The sequence below is a fragment of the Branchiostoma belcheri genome, unplaced genomic scaffold (genome assembly GCF_001625305.1).
Source record: "Branchiostoma belcheri isolate BF01 breed outbred unplaced genomic scaffold, Haploidv18h27 scaffold28, whole genome shotgun sequence".
Taxonomy (NCBI): Eukaryota; Metazoa; Chordata; class Leptocardii; order Amphioxiformes; family Branchiostomatidae; genus Branchiostoma; species Branchiostoma belcheri.
In genome coordinates this window covers 1516978-1531159 of record NW_017803887.1, presented here as the reverse complement: position 1 = coordinate 1531159, position 14182 = coordinate 1516978, and the positions used below count along the sequence as shown (strand labels likewise).

The window sequence follows — 14182 nt, the reverse complement described above, 5'->3', positions numbered from 1 at the left end:
GCGGACATCATCAAAGATTCGGGTCGGTACTAAAAAATAAAAAGGGTATTATGTATTATTTTTTGCGCCAAAAATTGAAATATTTCAATTGGAAAAAAATCGTCACGTGATTGTAATTTAACGTGTTACTTCGGAATCCATTGAATTTTTGTATTGTCCTAAAGTTACAGAATGCAGCTGTGTAATATATACATATATACAAAAATACGAAGAGATAGAAAGTTCTGCAAAGATATTAAATCTGCAAGCATACGAGGCTGTCAGAGAAGCCTACCATTCAAACAACGTAACGATCTTTCACCTCATCATCTGCTTGGAGATTTCTCATCCGGGAAGTTTTCCTCATGACGTCAGTAGCAGACGATAGGATCACGCTCAAGATGGCGGCGGGTTCAAAGCTGGTGTTGAAACCACAGTTCGTCTGATAAATTGGGAGAAAAAAGCTATTTTATGTTCCCATAGACAAACGTTGAGTTGACAGACACTTCATAGGGTTAGCTATCTATCTCAAGCAAGAGCTAGAAAACGAGGTATTACTGTTATTTTTTTAGATTTCTACAAGTTTTGTTGATGTTGATTTTTCGATTGTATGCGTTTGAGTACGATAACGTTTTGCCCGCTCAAGCTAGCATATTTTTCTTGAAAATACACAAACCTATGTCAGAATTACGTTCAAACGCTGTATAATAGGTAGTGGGGATACAACTGAGTTCCCCATGACTTAATTGCAGTATCAAATCGTTGAAAATTTCGCAGGAACGTCATGAAAGCTGCACAGTTGTCCGGCTACCCCGCCAGTTCCCCCACTCACGGGTCGGCAACTCTGGCCAACCTGGACAAACTCATACAGAACCTTGGTAGGTGAAAAAAACAGCTTGTGTTAGTATTGTTTTGGCTTTAATATCTCTCTCTCTCTCTCTTACGCACTCTCTCTCTCTCTCTGTGTGTATGTATGTGTGTGTATGTGCGTGTGTGTGTGTGTTTATGTGTGTGTGTGTGTGTGTGTTTATGTGTGTGTGTGTGTGTGTGTGTTTATGTGTGTGTGTGTATGTTTGTGTGTGTGTCTTTCTATGTTTCCACTAACTACTAAGCATTTTCTGTGTGTTCCAGAAGCCTCAGTGTAATTCTGCCAGACAGACTGCTTTGAAATACAATGTAATTTAAAAATAAAGGGATGAAGTCTGCCATCTCTGAATAAATTGTGTTTGTGTTGCAAAGTTGACCATCAATGCAACTGACTAGTATTTTGAGAACAGTAACTTAATATAAAAAGTTTGTAATTTGCTGCTTTGTATCCTGAATCTTTATTTTAATGACAAAGACAATATCTTCCTTGCAGAATTTGAGAACAAACAGCAGGTAAAGCTGATTGAAAAGGAAAATGAAGAGAGAGAAGGTACTGTACATTTTATTTCTTGGAAAATCAAAATGAACACCTTTGAAGAACATATTTCACTGTGATTTTTGCACCTTCTCTTTGCTTAATTATCTACCTGTGTATTTGCTTTATTTTGTAAAACATTGACTAATTGTAGCCTCCTTCGCAGTCTTGTTGGGCGTGGGCGTTATTTTTCTCTGAGCGACGCGAGTAATATGCGGCCGCGAGGGACGATTTGCTGCCGAGGGAGTTTTTGCCACGGAGAGAAGGTTTCGCGCGAAACGTCCCTCGCGGCCGCATATTACTCGCGTCGCTCCGAGAAAAATAACGCCCACGCCCAACAAGACTGCGAAGGAGGCTAGACTAATTGCACACCTTTGCTTGCAGAGTTTGAGCGCCAGACAAAGGAAAAGAAAGAGGAAATTTGCAGCATGCAAAAAGGCATCTCTCAAATGGACGAAGACACCAAGAGGCTTCATAGGCAGTTCAAATACAACAGGGACAATGTAGGAAGGTACTAGAATGTCAATAAAAATAGCAAAGCAGTGTGCAAAAAATGTTTTTTTTCCTAGCTGCATTGTCTAATAGATTCACGATCATCAAGATCATCAGGATACATCACTAACAAAGAATCTGTTATAACAATAGATAATTTTTCATGCAGAAACATGTCTATCTGATAATTATAAGGAAAATTGAGATTCAACTCAATACGCTTTTTGCTGGCTCGTATACGTTATAGAAAGTTCTGTTTCCAGACTTAATTAAAATTGATGTAACTTCACATTAACGGCTAATATCATTGAAAAGACCTGTGAGAATTTTATCTTATTTCTTAGGCCACACCAATTTAATTTCTTGGTTAACGGTTTTTTCTAGAAAAATAATGGAGCGGGCGGGCGAAAAAAAAAAAAAAACAAGGCCTAGGCATCCTATTATGGCCCAAAATGGTACGATAGGAGCCATGAAGTCAACACACCAGGCTGGTTCAAAATTTAAACAATAAATTTTGAACTTTTAATGGTAGCACTGCATTAAAAGATGGAAGGACTGTAACAAGTAGTAAGAAAAGGACTGTTTTCAACTGTTCAGGGCAAAATATGAGCATTTCGAAGTTGATTCTGAATTTTTATTTTTACAATGTATTTGCAAATCAGAAAAAAATTAAGAGGCGAATCCGTTAACCAAGAAATTAAATTGGTGTGGCCTTATCATAATTCTTAGCCTGAAGAGAACTTGTCAGCTGCTGTATGAGCATGAAGAAGCCTTGAAGCACAAGTTGGAGGATGTAACTATTGCAGGAGACAAGCAAAGGTAAGAAACCTTATGTCATATACTGCATCCGAGTAACGTTCATGGTGGATTTGTTTCACAGTAGAAAGGGAAAGGAGGTTTATGCATTGTTAAAAGCAACAGTTGAAGCAAATTATTCCTGTCTTTAAATAGATATATGTATATGTATATGTATGTATGGCACGTGCTAGGGTCAACAAATTTTACCACTGCAAACATTTCAACATTATTAATTTTATAGTATTATCATATGCATTTACATCACCAAAATTTGTATAATCTTGTCAACATGTTATGCAAAGCCACTAGTTATAAAGGTGTTAAGTTGACAATACTTGTTGTTTCATTTTCTTTTGACAGGACTGACTGTGCTAAGATGTTAGAACACTTCCAGAACGTGTGGGCAAAACACCAAGAAGTGTATGAAAACATGCCAAAGGTTAGTTTGCTCTAAGGAACAATATTCATGAGACAGTAATTAGACAAAGTTGTTCTAGACGTGGCACAGATTCACAAGGAACTAGATGACAGAATGAGACCTATTAGATAAATGAATAGTTTTTTTTTTTTTTTCTATCATGTGCTAGTGTAAACAATAGCCTGGATTGTGACACTCCTGGCGAATCATTGGTTTACAGCAAAGTTGCAAAGTTCTAGCTATGATGCAGAAGTCCTGATGGTGGAGAGAAGATGCCGGTGTGCTCTTGTTTTGAATGACTGGAGGTTGTTGTCAGTGATCCGGCCCACCACGTTAACGTTGTCTGGAAGACTGTTCCAGATGTCAACTGCAGTGTGTATGAAGGTTCTGCCGGTGGCGTGAGTTCTAGAGACCGGCACAGTGAGGGCATGTGATTTCCTTTTACATTTCTGTACTACTAAATCAAGGATAATATAAATTTCCGCAGGTGAAAACTCTGCGAGAGAGGCAAGCAGCCCTACACAATCTCCAGGATACCATCAAACAAGCCATTCAGAGGATTGAGGTGCTCAACAGGACTATCAGGAGCTTGGAAAACCCAGCTGAAGAAGGTAAGACTATTCAATCAATCAAAGAATATATATCTATGTTATAGTATTTTGTCAGTTAAATTGTCTATTTTTGTATCATTACTGTTTTATTATGTATTTTGTATGTGGAGAGACAACTGGCAGAGATGCAATTATGCACCTGTTTTGTCTCTCCTCCATGCTACTTGCTGTTGCATTGGAAAGTCTAGTAAATAAATAAATAAATAAATAAAAGAAGCCTTTTAGTTGTCTGCATTCCAGTACTGAGTGACCCTGCCTCTGGACCAAGTGGTTGGGAGTTCAAATCCTGGCTGTTATTACCGTTGTTGCTCTGACACCTGACATGCACACTACTTGGAAGAGGTTTGCAATCCTCTTTTTGTGCATGTCGAAAAGAGCTAATATTATAAGGGAAGTTTCCTGGCACAATGAACCTGTAAAATAGTTTAGTAGGAATTAACATCTGTCTTCTCTGTCACGATCAGTAGGAGTACCAAACTTTCTTCAGTGAGCTAAAACTGGATCAAAATCACATTCCTTTGAAGTGTCATTCTGAAGAAGGAATTGTATTATTACACATGTATGCATGAGAAGGAAATGTTTATGAATGTTTCCTTTAAGGACTTTGATTTGCTGTCACCTCCCTCAAGCTCCTTACAAACTTAACTTCTTTTGTTTGACAAACCCAACAGTACTGAATTAACTCATTTCACAGCCAAAACTGAATTGGTATAGAGTGTTCAGTGTTGTGATTTTTTTTTCCAGATAAACAGATGCCAGTATTCCTTAATCTGCAAGCCTGCATTATCAAGCTGTATCCTTTTTTAAGCAAGGATAGTAAATGACTCTGGCTTCTGAAATACACTGTGTCCAACCTTGGCCAGCATGTGAGCGAAACCTTTATACATTGGCCTGGCTTGCCTCCTAAAATTAACAGCCCGTGTTGGCAGCAACCTTAAATATGGATGCGTTACCTTTTTATAATTAGATTGCCCTGTAGGCAAACTGACAAAATGTATTTTGAACCCTGCTTTACTTGTTGTTGAGCTGTATCCCAACCTTAACAGTTGGTATATAGAGCTGAGCTGAAGGTAGACACTGCAAAGAACGTTACCCGGATAAATGAGTGGAGGACCAACATCAGGAAGCTGGAACGGGAATTAGAGGAGGAGCAGGCTGAAAGAGACAGGATCATTAAGGTACTGGAAATCATCTAAAGTTCCCAGGGTCTTCATTAAAGTTTGAAAAGAGGCACTCACTGGCTTTAAGATTATGATTTGAAACAATGCAGTAGTGCTGCAGTAGCAAGACAGGTATGATGAATTTGGGATGGGAGCTTTATGTCCTAAGTTAACCTTCAGGGAAGGATAACACGAATTGCAGTTTTGTTTCTTTCTGTTTGTTCTTTAGAGTCTTCTCCAAACACATAAGGCCAATGATCTGGACCAGATGGCTCCTAACTGTAGTAACTGGTGCTGTAGCAGACACCCTGTGGTGTTCAATTACATTACGTAGCAAGTTTGAAAGGCACATTTTAGTGTACTTGTCAATGAGTAAAAATAAGTAAACAGCATTAGATTGTTAGGCTGGACTATGTGAAACTAGACACTATGCATTTCAAACATTCGGGAAAGTGTACTAATGGACATACATAATTTATATACCAATACAATATCATCTAGATATAGTCAATCAATTGTCTTGCTGACAGGAACGTGAGGCTGAGCAGCAGAGATGCCGTGAGGAGGAGGTGGCCAGGAAGGAGAGAGAAAGAGAACAAGCTGCCCTCTTTGCTAGGGAGAGAGAGGCCCAACAGCACACATCCGTGCACCAAGAAGCCACATCTCAGTACTTCCCACCAATCTTCAGCCAGAGCAACTTAGTTGCAGCTCCCAGCCTCCACCCAGGTGCTCCTCCATCCTCTGCCCCTGCTCCTGAAGATGGCACACCTCCGTTCACTGGTGGACTTGGAGCCAAAGGACCTCAAGCTTTCCCACTTTTACAGGTACAGGTACCATTGTATTGTATGGAACCCTTGAAAAATATGGTGAGCAGTGCTGAAGAATGTTCAGAGTTGCTCCAACATTGCCAACTGCCATCATGGTAATTTCTGGCTAGCTGTGCCTCCCAAAAGCTGTCAACCCAGCAATGCCTGAAACAAATTATTCCCTGGCTACAAGACTTGTATAATTATATACTTAAGACCATGTCAGGCTGTATAGCAGGCAGATGTCCACACAAAGAATCACAATGTCCATGTTGGCTAGGGGAAAACACATAGAACAAGTGAGTGAGAAAGACAATTGGAATGAGACAGAGGAGACAGATCTAGAGACATCAAGACAAAGCGAGCTAGTAAGGGATAGAGAGAGACAGAGAAATGAACTCCTTGGAATATTGAAAGCTCTGCAAATGTGATGTTTTGTTTTTTTCCCATCCAGCCAGTACAAAGGAAGTCACCCCCTAAGATCACAATCCCCACCCTGATGTGCCCCCAGCCCAGACCCACACCACAGCCCCGACAGGTGCCAAGCTTCAACTTCCAACACAAACAGCTGGTCAGACTCACTTTTATTGTTTTTGGTCTATTTCTTCTTCTCCAAATGAATAAGGTCCATTGACTGCACCAGACGTCTGTCACCATGGTAACTGGTGCTAAAGCAGACGCCCTGTGGTGTTGGATTACATTATGTAGCAATGGCAGGGCAGACTTGGAGGGGCTGGTCACCATATGACTGTGTTTGAGCTAGACCATGTAAAAATAAATTTTATTCAATTGCTTTGCAAATGGTACCTTTCTCATCTGACCTATTTCTTGCTTTCATGGTAAAACTAAACATTAAGATGCTAAGGACTTTTGATAGATTGATAAAGATTTCATCCCCACGTCAGAAAATATTTTCAAGAATATTAAAAGGTTCTAAATTATGTATGATGTTACATCAGATGCACACCAGACATCCAAAGATCCTATATGACAACATTATGTTTCAGTTGGATATCAACAACCATTGACCTGTATATAAACTGTACATATCATCTCTGTAAGGACCAGTGGTTCATGATCATCATCATCATCTACTGTGTTCTGCGTCTACAGTCGTGTGGAAAGGTCCCGTAGCCGCATTCAGTCTTTCTTCATCTCTATCCACCGTGCCTTCTGCCTCGCGAGCTCTCTATGCTCCTTGAGTTTCTTTTCTGTTGTGGGAGGGCCTAGCCCTCTGTGCTTTAGGTCTCCCTTCAGTAAGCTGAGTAGGTTGATACAATGTCTCCCCCTGCGAGCTTTATATCTCTTAGAGTTAAGGAATAGCTCAACTGATATGAGATCATTTTCACTGCGTGATATTCTCTGTATCTCATGTTCACAGCCCGTGGTGCAACAGAAGCCTCCTCTGCTGCAGGTTTACAGGCCAAACATCCCAGCTCAGCAGCCCCTCCTCAGGCAGGTTCAGGAACTGCAGCTCAGACAGAGGATCGACTTCCAACCCACAAGCCACAGCCCAACCAAGCTGCCAGACTATCAGGTACAGGGCTCAGAATACTTTTCTTCTATGGTCAAAGCAGAGGTATGGGTTGGTTAGTTTTTTTTTGTTTTTTAAAGAGCCATACATATGTATATAGGTTGGTTAGTTTTTTTTGTTGTTTTTTTAAAGAGGTATGGGTTGGTTAGTTTTTTGTTTGTTTCTTTTTTGTTTTTTAAAAACCTTTTCTACAATTCTAGGGTAATTTTGAATCTTGTGATCTGCTATATTGAAGACTATTATTAGTACTATACTGAGGAATGAACAAGATGGCTCTTGGGCTTGTGAAAAAGTGGCATGGGATCCATCATTACTACTATTGTAAGTGTACACAATGTAACTAACTGACAATACTAGCATACTAGTAGCTAAAGCAGAGAGAATAGTTTTAGGAAAGTGCTTTAGATTTTGATAGTACAACAGGGTGTTTTTTGATTGCAGCATTGATCGAGATCAAGAAGTTGCAGATTCAATTCCTTGTATTCCTGGCTAGATGCTGTGTTTTTGGGAAAGGTCACTCTACACACAACTCCCCCCCCCCTCCACCCCGGTGTGAAATGGGTACCTGACTTTGGTTAGAGAGGTAAAAGCCAGTGCAAAGAGAGGGATGGGCTCTGCCTTTCAATACCCTTCCCTAGACACAGTGGATTAACAACCCACTGCCCCTACAGCCTAAAAAAGGCTATGGGACTACCTTTTAAATTAAAGTTACCTTTGATCATGTTCAGGCACTAGAGGGCAGCCCAGCCAGGATGGGAGATCATCAGGAGCTTCAAGATCCAGAGGGCAGTACCGGTAAGTCTCATCAGCACAGAGCAGTCCATATCGGTACGCGGAGGGGGGCATTAAAAATGACATTTGGTTTGTCAGTAGCAGCTTGTTGGCAGAACGTACATGCACTACACCTGCGCAAAACCTGGATGTTTGGTCAATGGTGCATCAGAATTTTGCCCTTTGCAGACTATTAGTATATCTTTTTTGGCACAACATTTTGAAATTATCAACGGAATGTCATCCTTGTCATGTTAATACACAAATACGGCCTTACGAGAGATGGTCTACCAAACTGCTATGCACAATACAATGTATATTACAGGTTTCGCTAAGGTGCAATATGTTTTGCCGACATGCTGTCAGTACTTTACATATGTACAATGTAGCTGTTGACTAGAGAAATGGTTTTGTTGTGGGCCCCCTAACAGCTTTCTAAAGTACCGCAGCAGGACTGCAGTACATGTAGCAATTAATAAGTATCGTAGAGGGCCAAAAAGCAGATGATGCCGGTAATGTAGGAATTGCATTTTGATAAGTTACCAGATTTTATCATATCTTGTCCTTGGTGCTGAAATACCTGCTACTGTTCACACACTTTTATGTCTTGGAAAATCTGGTCTCAAAAGGTTTATATTCAAAGTAGCTAGGCTCCCCACTACCAAAGATATAAGACAGGCACCAACAAGTCTTCTAATGCTGTTGATGTTATTTTTTTGTGGCTGTATGTGCCCAAAGACACATGAAAGAAAAAGTCACAGATCTGAGTGTAATCTACAGGAAAATAGATGAAATGGAATATATGAATAAATTCCTGACTGTATTTCAGCTGTTGTGACAGATCCCATGACTCCTGGTCCAGTCAGCCTGCCGGGCGTCGCACCTGACAACAACTCTGCACCTGTGACACCTGGAAACAGTGCACCTGTCACACCTGCCAACAGCAACCCCAGCACACCTGGCGAGGGCACAGGCAGCACTTCCACCAGTCCTTTCAACTTTGAGAAGCACAGACAGCACCTGCTACAGCTCACCTCCACCTCTCCTGGATTCTCCATGCCCAGTCGCCCCATGTACCAGGCAGAGGGCGGGGACAGGGATGAAGAGGTCTGTTTATTACCTTTTAGTTAATATCTATTCCCTTTTATCGATAAGTTTTAAAAGTTTTTATTGCAAATTCATGCCCGAGGGCTAATTGCATGAACAAAAGAAACATTCGGTATAAAAACAGATAATTAGTACACATAGAACTACTGATAACTAAGAAACTACTACAGTCAAACCTGTCTATAGTGGTCACTCAAGGGACTGGCCAAATTTGACCACTATAGACAAGTGACCACTATAAGGAGATAGCCGGTTAGTTGACCCCCCCCCCCCAAAAAAAAGTGACATATGCTTTCAGTACCTACAGAGATGTCTTTATTCTCAAGCATATGAAAACGTTCATAGTAGTAAAAACTACTGAGTTTGACTTCTTTTTTGAAGACAGAGGAAGACAAAGGATCCCACAGCGGATGCCTATTACAATTATTTGACATCTATTCCTTTTATTTGATACAATGATTATTTATTGACAAAACAAGTACAGGAACTTTTGTATTGTCTTCTACAACTAAGGATCAATGACATGTATTTGTGAATTGCAATGTTGTCAGTCACAGGCCACACCAAATGCAGGGAGGAACTTTAAGGTGGAAGAAGAGTCTCCCTTCATGCAGTCCTTCTTTACTGGTGTAAGTTCACTCAAACTAAATTTCTTATATATATCACACATAAACTCAAACATGTATGATGAATAAAGACCTTTATTGTACGTTTGTGCTCTAACAAGCTAAGCACAGGTCATGAATAGACAAGGGAAAGGATACAGCAATGACACTTAAACTATACATACTAATGTGATCTACTATTTACATGTTCAACTTCTTCTCGCTTCTTGACGCAGTTATAGATATACGAGCATATAGAACTAATGATACATGGTTTGTCAAATAACCTCGCTGCCAGTACAATACAAGTACAATAGGGGCATCATTACTAGATAGCTTTAAACAATGCTTACAGTTACATGTGCAAAGGTTAGGTGTAACAAGTCGTGAATGTAATTTAACTAAACTAGCTGTTGCTGTGCTGTGTACCAGCAAAATGTATTGTGTTAGGGGAAGGGCGGTAATACAGATAAATTTAAAGATCTTGAATGAGTCAGTTATTGTCTTCCCTTTTGACATGTTTTGCTATGCATCATAGTACCATTGTCTCACCCACCCACTTCTCACCCTGACGCCTTTAGGCCTCAAGGCCTGTAACTTGTCAGCCTCTTGGTCAGTCTTTTCCACTCTGTTCAGCTATTTTTTTAACCACTCGGAAGTCTGGCTCCTCTCGTCTTGTGATTTCAATGATCTGGTCCAACCATCTTTTTCTTGGCCTGCCGGCTGGTCTTTTTTTTTTAGGTTTCCAATTAAAGACTCTCTTCACATCTCTATCTTCCGGCATCCTATGTAGGTGTCCAAACCATCTCAGTTGGTTTCTTTCCACAAAGTATTTTAAAATTTGTATCCTAGTATTATGCATTTCATTGTTTTTGGTGTTCACTATTTCACAGTTTGGTGGGGAGCCTGTGGGTGCTGTAGGCAGTACCAATGTTCCCATCATGTCATCTACTGAACAACAGCCGCCAAACACAAGTGTAACAAGCACCGGTAAGTTTCAGACTATTCATGGAGTCAGGCTCTGTGACAACAATTTCTGGTCAGTTTGTAGATAGTTTCTAATAATTCTAGATGACATTCTCATTATTTGCAGGTATAGAAAAGACTTTGTTTTGTTTTGAGTAGCGTCTCTGGTTGTTCTAATATCTGATTAAATAGCTTCGATTTCATTGTGGGTGGGAGGTGATTTTGACAGTTGATGCAAGGTGGGAGTAAGTGGGTGGTACATGGCAGAAGTCAGGAAGTTGTCTAATATCCCTTCATCGTTCCAATGAATTCACAACTGTTACAAAATGACCATTTCCAAAATCATATCCAGTTGCTTGAGTAACTGCCTTTTGGTGCATTTAGAACTGTTACACACACCCAAAATACTTCCTGGTCATCTGAAATCTGTAAATATTTGAGGCGTATCTTGGTCATTTCTCACTCAGGGTCTCCAAGTGCAAACAATGCATCTGAGCAACCCCCAACTTCCAAAGGATCACCTTTCTTCAAAGGCATTCCTTCCCCTCCCAGTAATTTCTCCTTTGGAAGTATGACCCAGTCGGCAAATACTGGTGTATCCAGCAGTGCAACATCTTTCTTCAGTAGCCAGAATACCAGGTAAGAGTAAACTGGGATTTGTCACAGTAAATATTATATGGCAGAGTCTGTTTTGCCTACATGTAAATGGATTCTCTCTGAGTAATTTTTTTAGCAAGAAGACATCATGGAAATTTAAGCTTATTAGGATTAAGAGGAACTTGACCATACCTGATATATATATCCACTTCTTAAAACTATGTGTACCAAAGTATAGACTTTTACCAAAGGAAAACATATTGTTTTTGCTCTGTTTCTGTTTCTTCCGTTCCAAATGCTGACCTCTGACCTGGTCAATGACCTGAACCAGACTGTCTCTCACCATGGTAACTGGTGTTGAGTTACATAAAGTTGCAATTTTATAGTAGGAGCAAGGACATCTGTATAATGTCCTTGGTAGGAGGGATTTAGACTCCTGTCACCATATATGTATGTGAATGTGTTTGAATAAGAATTAACAGAGCAGACCATATGCGAAGGTGAACATTATGCATTCGAAATGCTACCTTTCTACATGTACATGTTGTGTGTGTAGTTTTTCTAGTTTTTTTTTTCTTAAATCACCTTGTGTCATCTGTAGCACATCTGTAAGTGACTCGTTCTCCTTGGGAAGTGTCCCTCCGATGTCTTCAGTAGCTGCATCCCTGTTTGGGGGAGGAGACTCCACCACCACAACTACTTCTGCAAACGACGGAGGCTCCTTCTTTGGCGGTACCTTTCCCGCTTATTTTCTCATCATGCTTTTATTTTCAATTCGCGGAATTCTTTATATTTGGCATTATGGTGACAACAAACTTCACATTGTACAAAATGTATCTTACTGTCCAGGATTTGGAGGCAGCAGTGAGAAGAGTGGATCAGCCTGTAACTTGTTTGGCAGCGGGAGTCTGTTTGGAGGAGGAGGAGACAACTCTTCAGGCTCCAACTCTCCGCAGGGCTTCAGTTTCAACTTTGGCGGTGGCTCATCTCCAAACAACGAGGCAGGGACGTCTGGGTTCTCCCTGTTTGGGTAGAGTTGTACCCATCTTCCCACATCCCCAGTGCTAGCCTCTTGCTTCTCGTATCATCCCTTAGCTTACAGTTTCTGCATTCTGTTACTAGTGCTAGTGCTGACACTGTCCTTAGGGAACCAAGATTTCTCGTTAAGATTGTTTGAAGAAGTTTTTGGTGGCTCAACTCAAAACAGCAATTTGTTAGCGGGCATGTATGGGTTCTCCCTGTTTGGTTAGAGTTGTGAGCAGGCCAATGTTTTTTTCCTGTCCTCAGATTCAGGTACTGGCCCTTTGTTCCTCTTATTTAGTAAAATACTGCTAGCCAGAGAGAAGGATCCTTTCTAGTCCAATGTCTTAGAAACTTTAAGAGTTCTTGTTAAGATTGAAGAAGTTTCCCTGTCCTACATTGTACATGCCTATACCTAGTACAGTGTTCAGGCAATTCTTTTAGTTGCAGAGCCCTTTTTAGTACCAGACAGCAGTCATTGGCTACTCTTTCTAGTTCTAGTCTTCAACCTTATTAAGCTTTGGACCTCTAGCTAGTTGTACAAAATTGAATTTATGTAGGCGGTTCTTCCTGAATATGCAATTATATTATTGTTTCTTCCTGAACTATGCAAATTAAAGGAAAGCTACCATTTTGTTTGAATGTTGAATGATTGTATTTCTTTTGAATTATTGTACTATCTTGAATTTTGACATGTGAAATTTGGTTGTGCATGCTGTACTAATCAAGTCTTAGGAAAACTTTTTCACTGAGCTTCTAAGGTTTTCACATAAACCGATATAAGGCCACACTTATCATTCTTGGCTCTTGAAAAAACATCGTAGCTTTGCCAAATGGTGGACATAAAGTTTTCTCATTAACTACATGTACAATGTCTGCAATTAAGGTCCTCATTTGCACAAATTTTATCAGTTGGTGATCTTCTCTGCCCAAATATGATAAGTTGTCCAAAGTTTATAAGTGTTATCTTAACAAAGAAGGTTGTTGAAGCATTTTCTCATCTATTATGCAAAGAAGTCCTGATTTGTATGATTTATATCCAAGGGCAGTACACACTGTTTTAAGGGAGTAAACAGAGTCAGATGCAAGTTAAACTACTTTTCATCTAAGCCATTTTCATTATGTCCTGATAAAATGTTGCATAAAACTGTCCCAGAACCAACAAATTAAATCATTGTGGCCTTACATCAACAGTGACACATTTCCAAGCCTTTAAAATAAATGAGCCAGAGCCCTGAATGCTTTTATAAAGTCTTGTGTATTTGAAATCAAATTGTCAATAATTCCATGGCAAATTAAAGTTTTTAACCACCAACAATCCTTTATGTCTGCCAAGACGCACGGGTCTTACAATCTTTACAATGTAACAATCACTGTACAGTAGAGCATGGCCACAGCAATTCAAATTGTTGCTTCTCGGATTAAAAAAAAAACAACAGTGCTGAACTGGAAGAAAAATGAAGTCAGATGGGACAGTTTTTATCTTGAAAAACAGTTTACAGCGTGAATGTACTACTAGTCAGATGAAACTTTTCCTCCTAACCTAATGTTTCATTTAATACATATATACTTTTGCTAAATTTTGAAATGTCCGAGAACCAAGAAATTAATTGGTGTGGCCCAAGCTGGATACATTAGAAAAGAGAGAACAGAAATCTCTAGATCTGCATGACTTGTTCAGAAATGCAGTATGAAACAATGCTCTTGTCAATGTTAACACTCAAAGGTATGTATTGACAAGTGCAGAAAATCAGAATTTAACATCACAATGAAACAATCCTAAGTATCTTCCTGCCAGCTCTAAACCATACATGTACATGGTCTCATTTCAAATAAGGGCAAAGCATAACAGGGCTCTATCTTTCATATTGCTGTAGGTTCCCTTTTTCGGATATATTTACAATTGATATTACTCA

The 14182-nt window shown here is 39.8% G+C and overlaps 2 protein-coding genes across 2 annotated transcripts; both read left to right on the top strand.

Moving 5' to 3' along the window:
• The first annotated feature begins 355 nt into the window (after positions 1-355).
• On the top strand, positions 356-6800 carry LOC109472543 (eukaryotic translation initiation factor 3 subunit A-like). The gene is made up of 12 exons (XM_019772327.1): positions 356-530; positions 747-857; positions 1340-1396; positions 1766-1892; positions 2603-2692; positions 3032-3110; positions 3577-3700; positions 4445-4493; positions 4758-4878; positions 5391-5684; positions 6121-6237; positions 6780-6800. The coding sequence occupies exons 2-12, from the start codon at positions 764-766 to the stop codon at positions 6798-6800; spliced, it is 1173 nt and encodes a 390-aa protein (XP_019627886.1). The 5' UTR covers positions 356-530; positions 747-763.
• A 172-nt stretch (positions 6801-6972) lies between these two features.
• On the top strand, positions 6973-12672 carry LOC109472736 (nucleoporin nup189-like). Its single transcript, XM_019772588.1, has 8 exons — positions 6973-7203; positions 7929-7995; positions 8801-9078; positions 9630-9707; positions 10577-10673; positions 11117-11288; positions 11848-11978; positions 12096-12672. Exons 1-8 carry the CDS (start codon positions 7000-7002, stop codon positions 12278-12280), a joined length of 1212 nt encoding a protein of 403 aa, XP_019628147.1. The 5' UTR covers positions 6973-6999; the 3' UTR covers positions 12281-12672.
• Positions 12673-14182: the final 1510 nt, after the last annotated feature.

Bases quoted from the DNA above. Each gene is read 5' to 3' on its own strand.
- LOC109472543 (XM_019772327.1), top strand. From the start codon at position 764: ATGAAAGCTGCACAGTTGTCCGGCTACCCCGCCAGTTCCCCCACTCAC. The intron at 1,397-1,765 runs GTACTGTACATT...CTTTGCTTGCAG, and splicing joins GGAAAATGAAGAGAGAGAAG to AGTTTGAGCGCCAGACAAAG. The intron at 3,701-4,444 runs GTAAGACTATTC...TTTTTTTTCCAG, and splicing joins GGAAAACCCAGCTGAAGAAG to ATAAACAGATGCCAGTATTC.
- LOC109472736 (XM_019772588.1), top strand. From the start codon at position 7,000: ATGAGATCATTTTCACTGCGTGATATTCTCTGTATCTCATGTTCACAG. The intron at 9,708-10,576 runs GTAAGTTCACTC...ACTATTTCACAG, and splicing joins TGCAGTCCTTCTTTACTGGT to TTTGGTGGGGAGCCTGTGGG. The intron at 10,674-11,116 runs GTAAGTTTCAGA...TTTCTCACTCAG, and splicing joins CACAAGTGTAACAAGCACCG to GGTCTCCAAGTGCAAACAAT.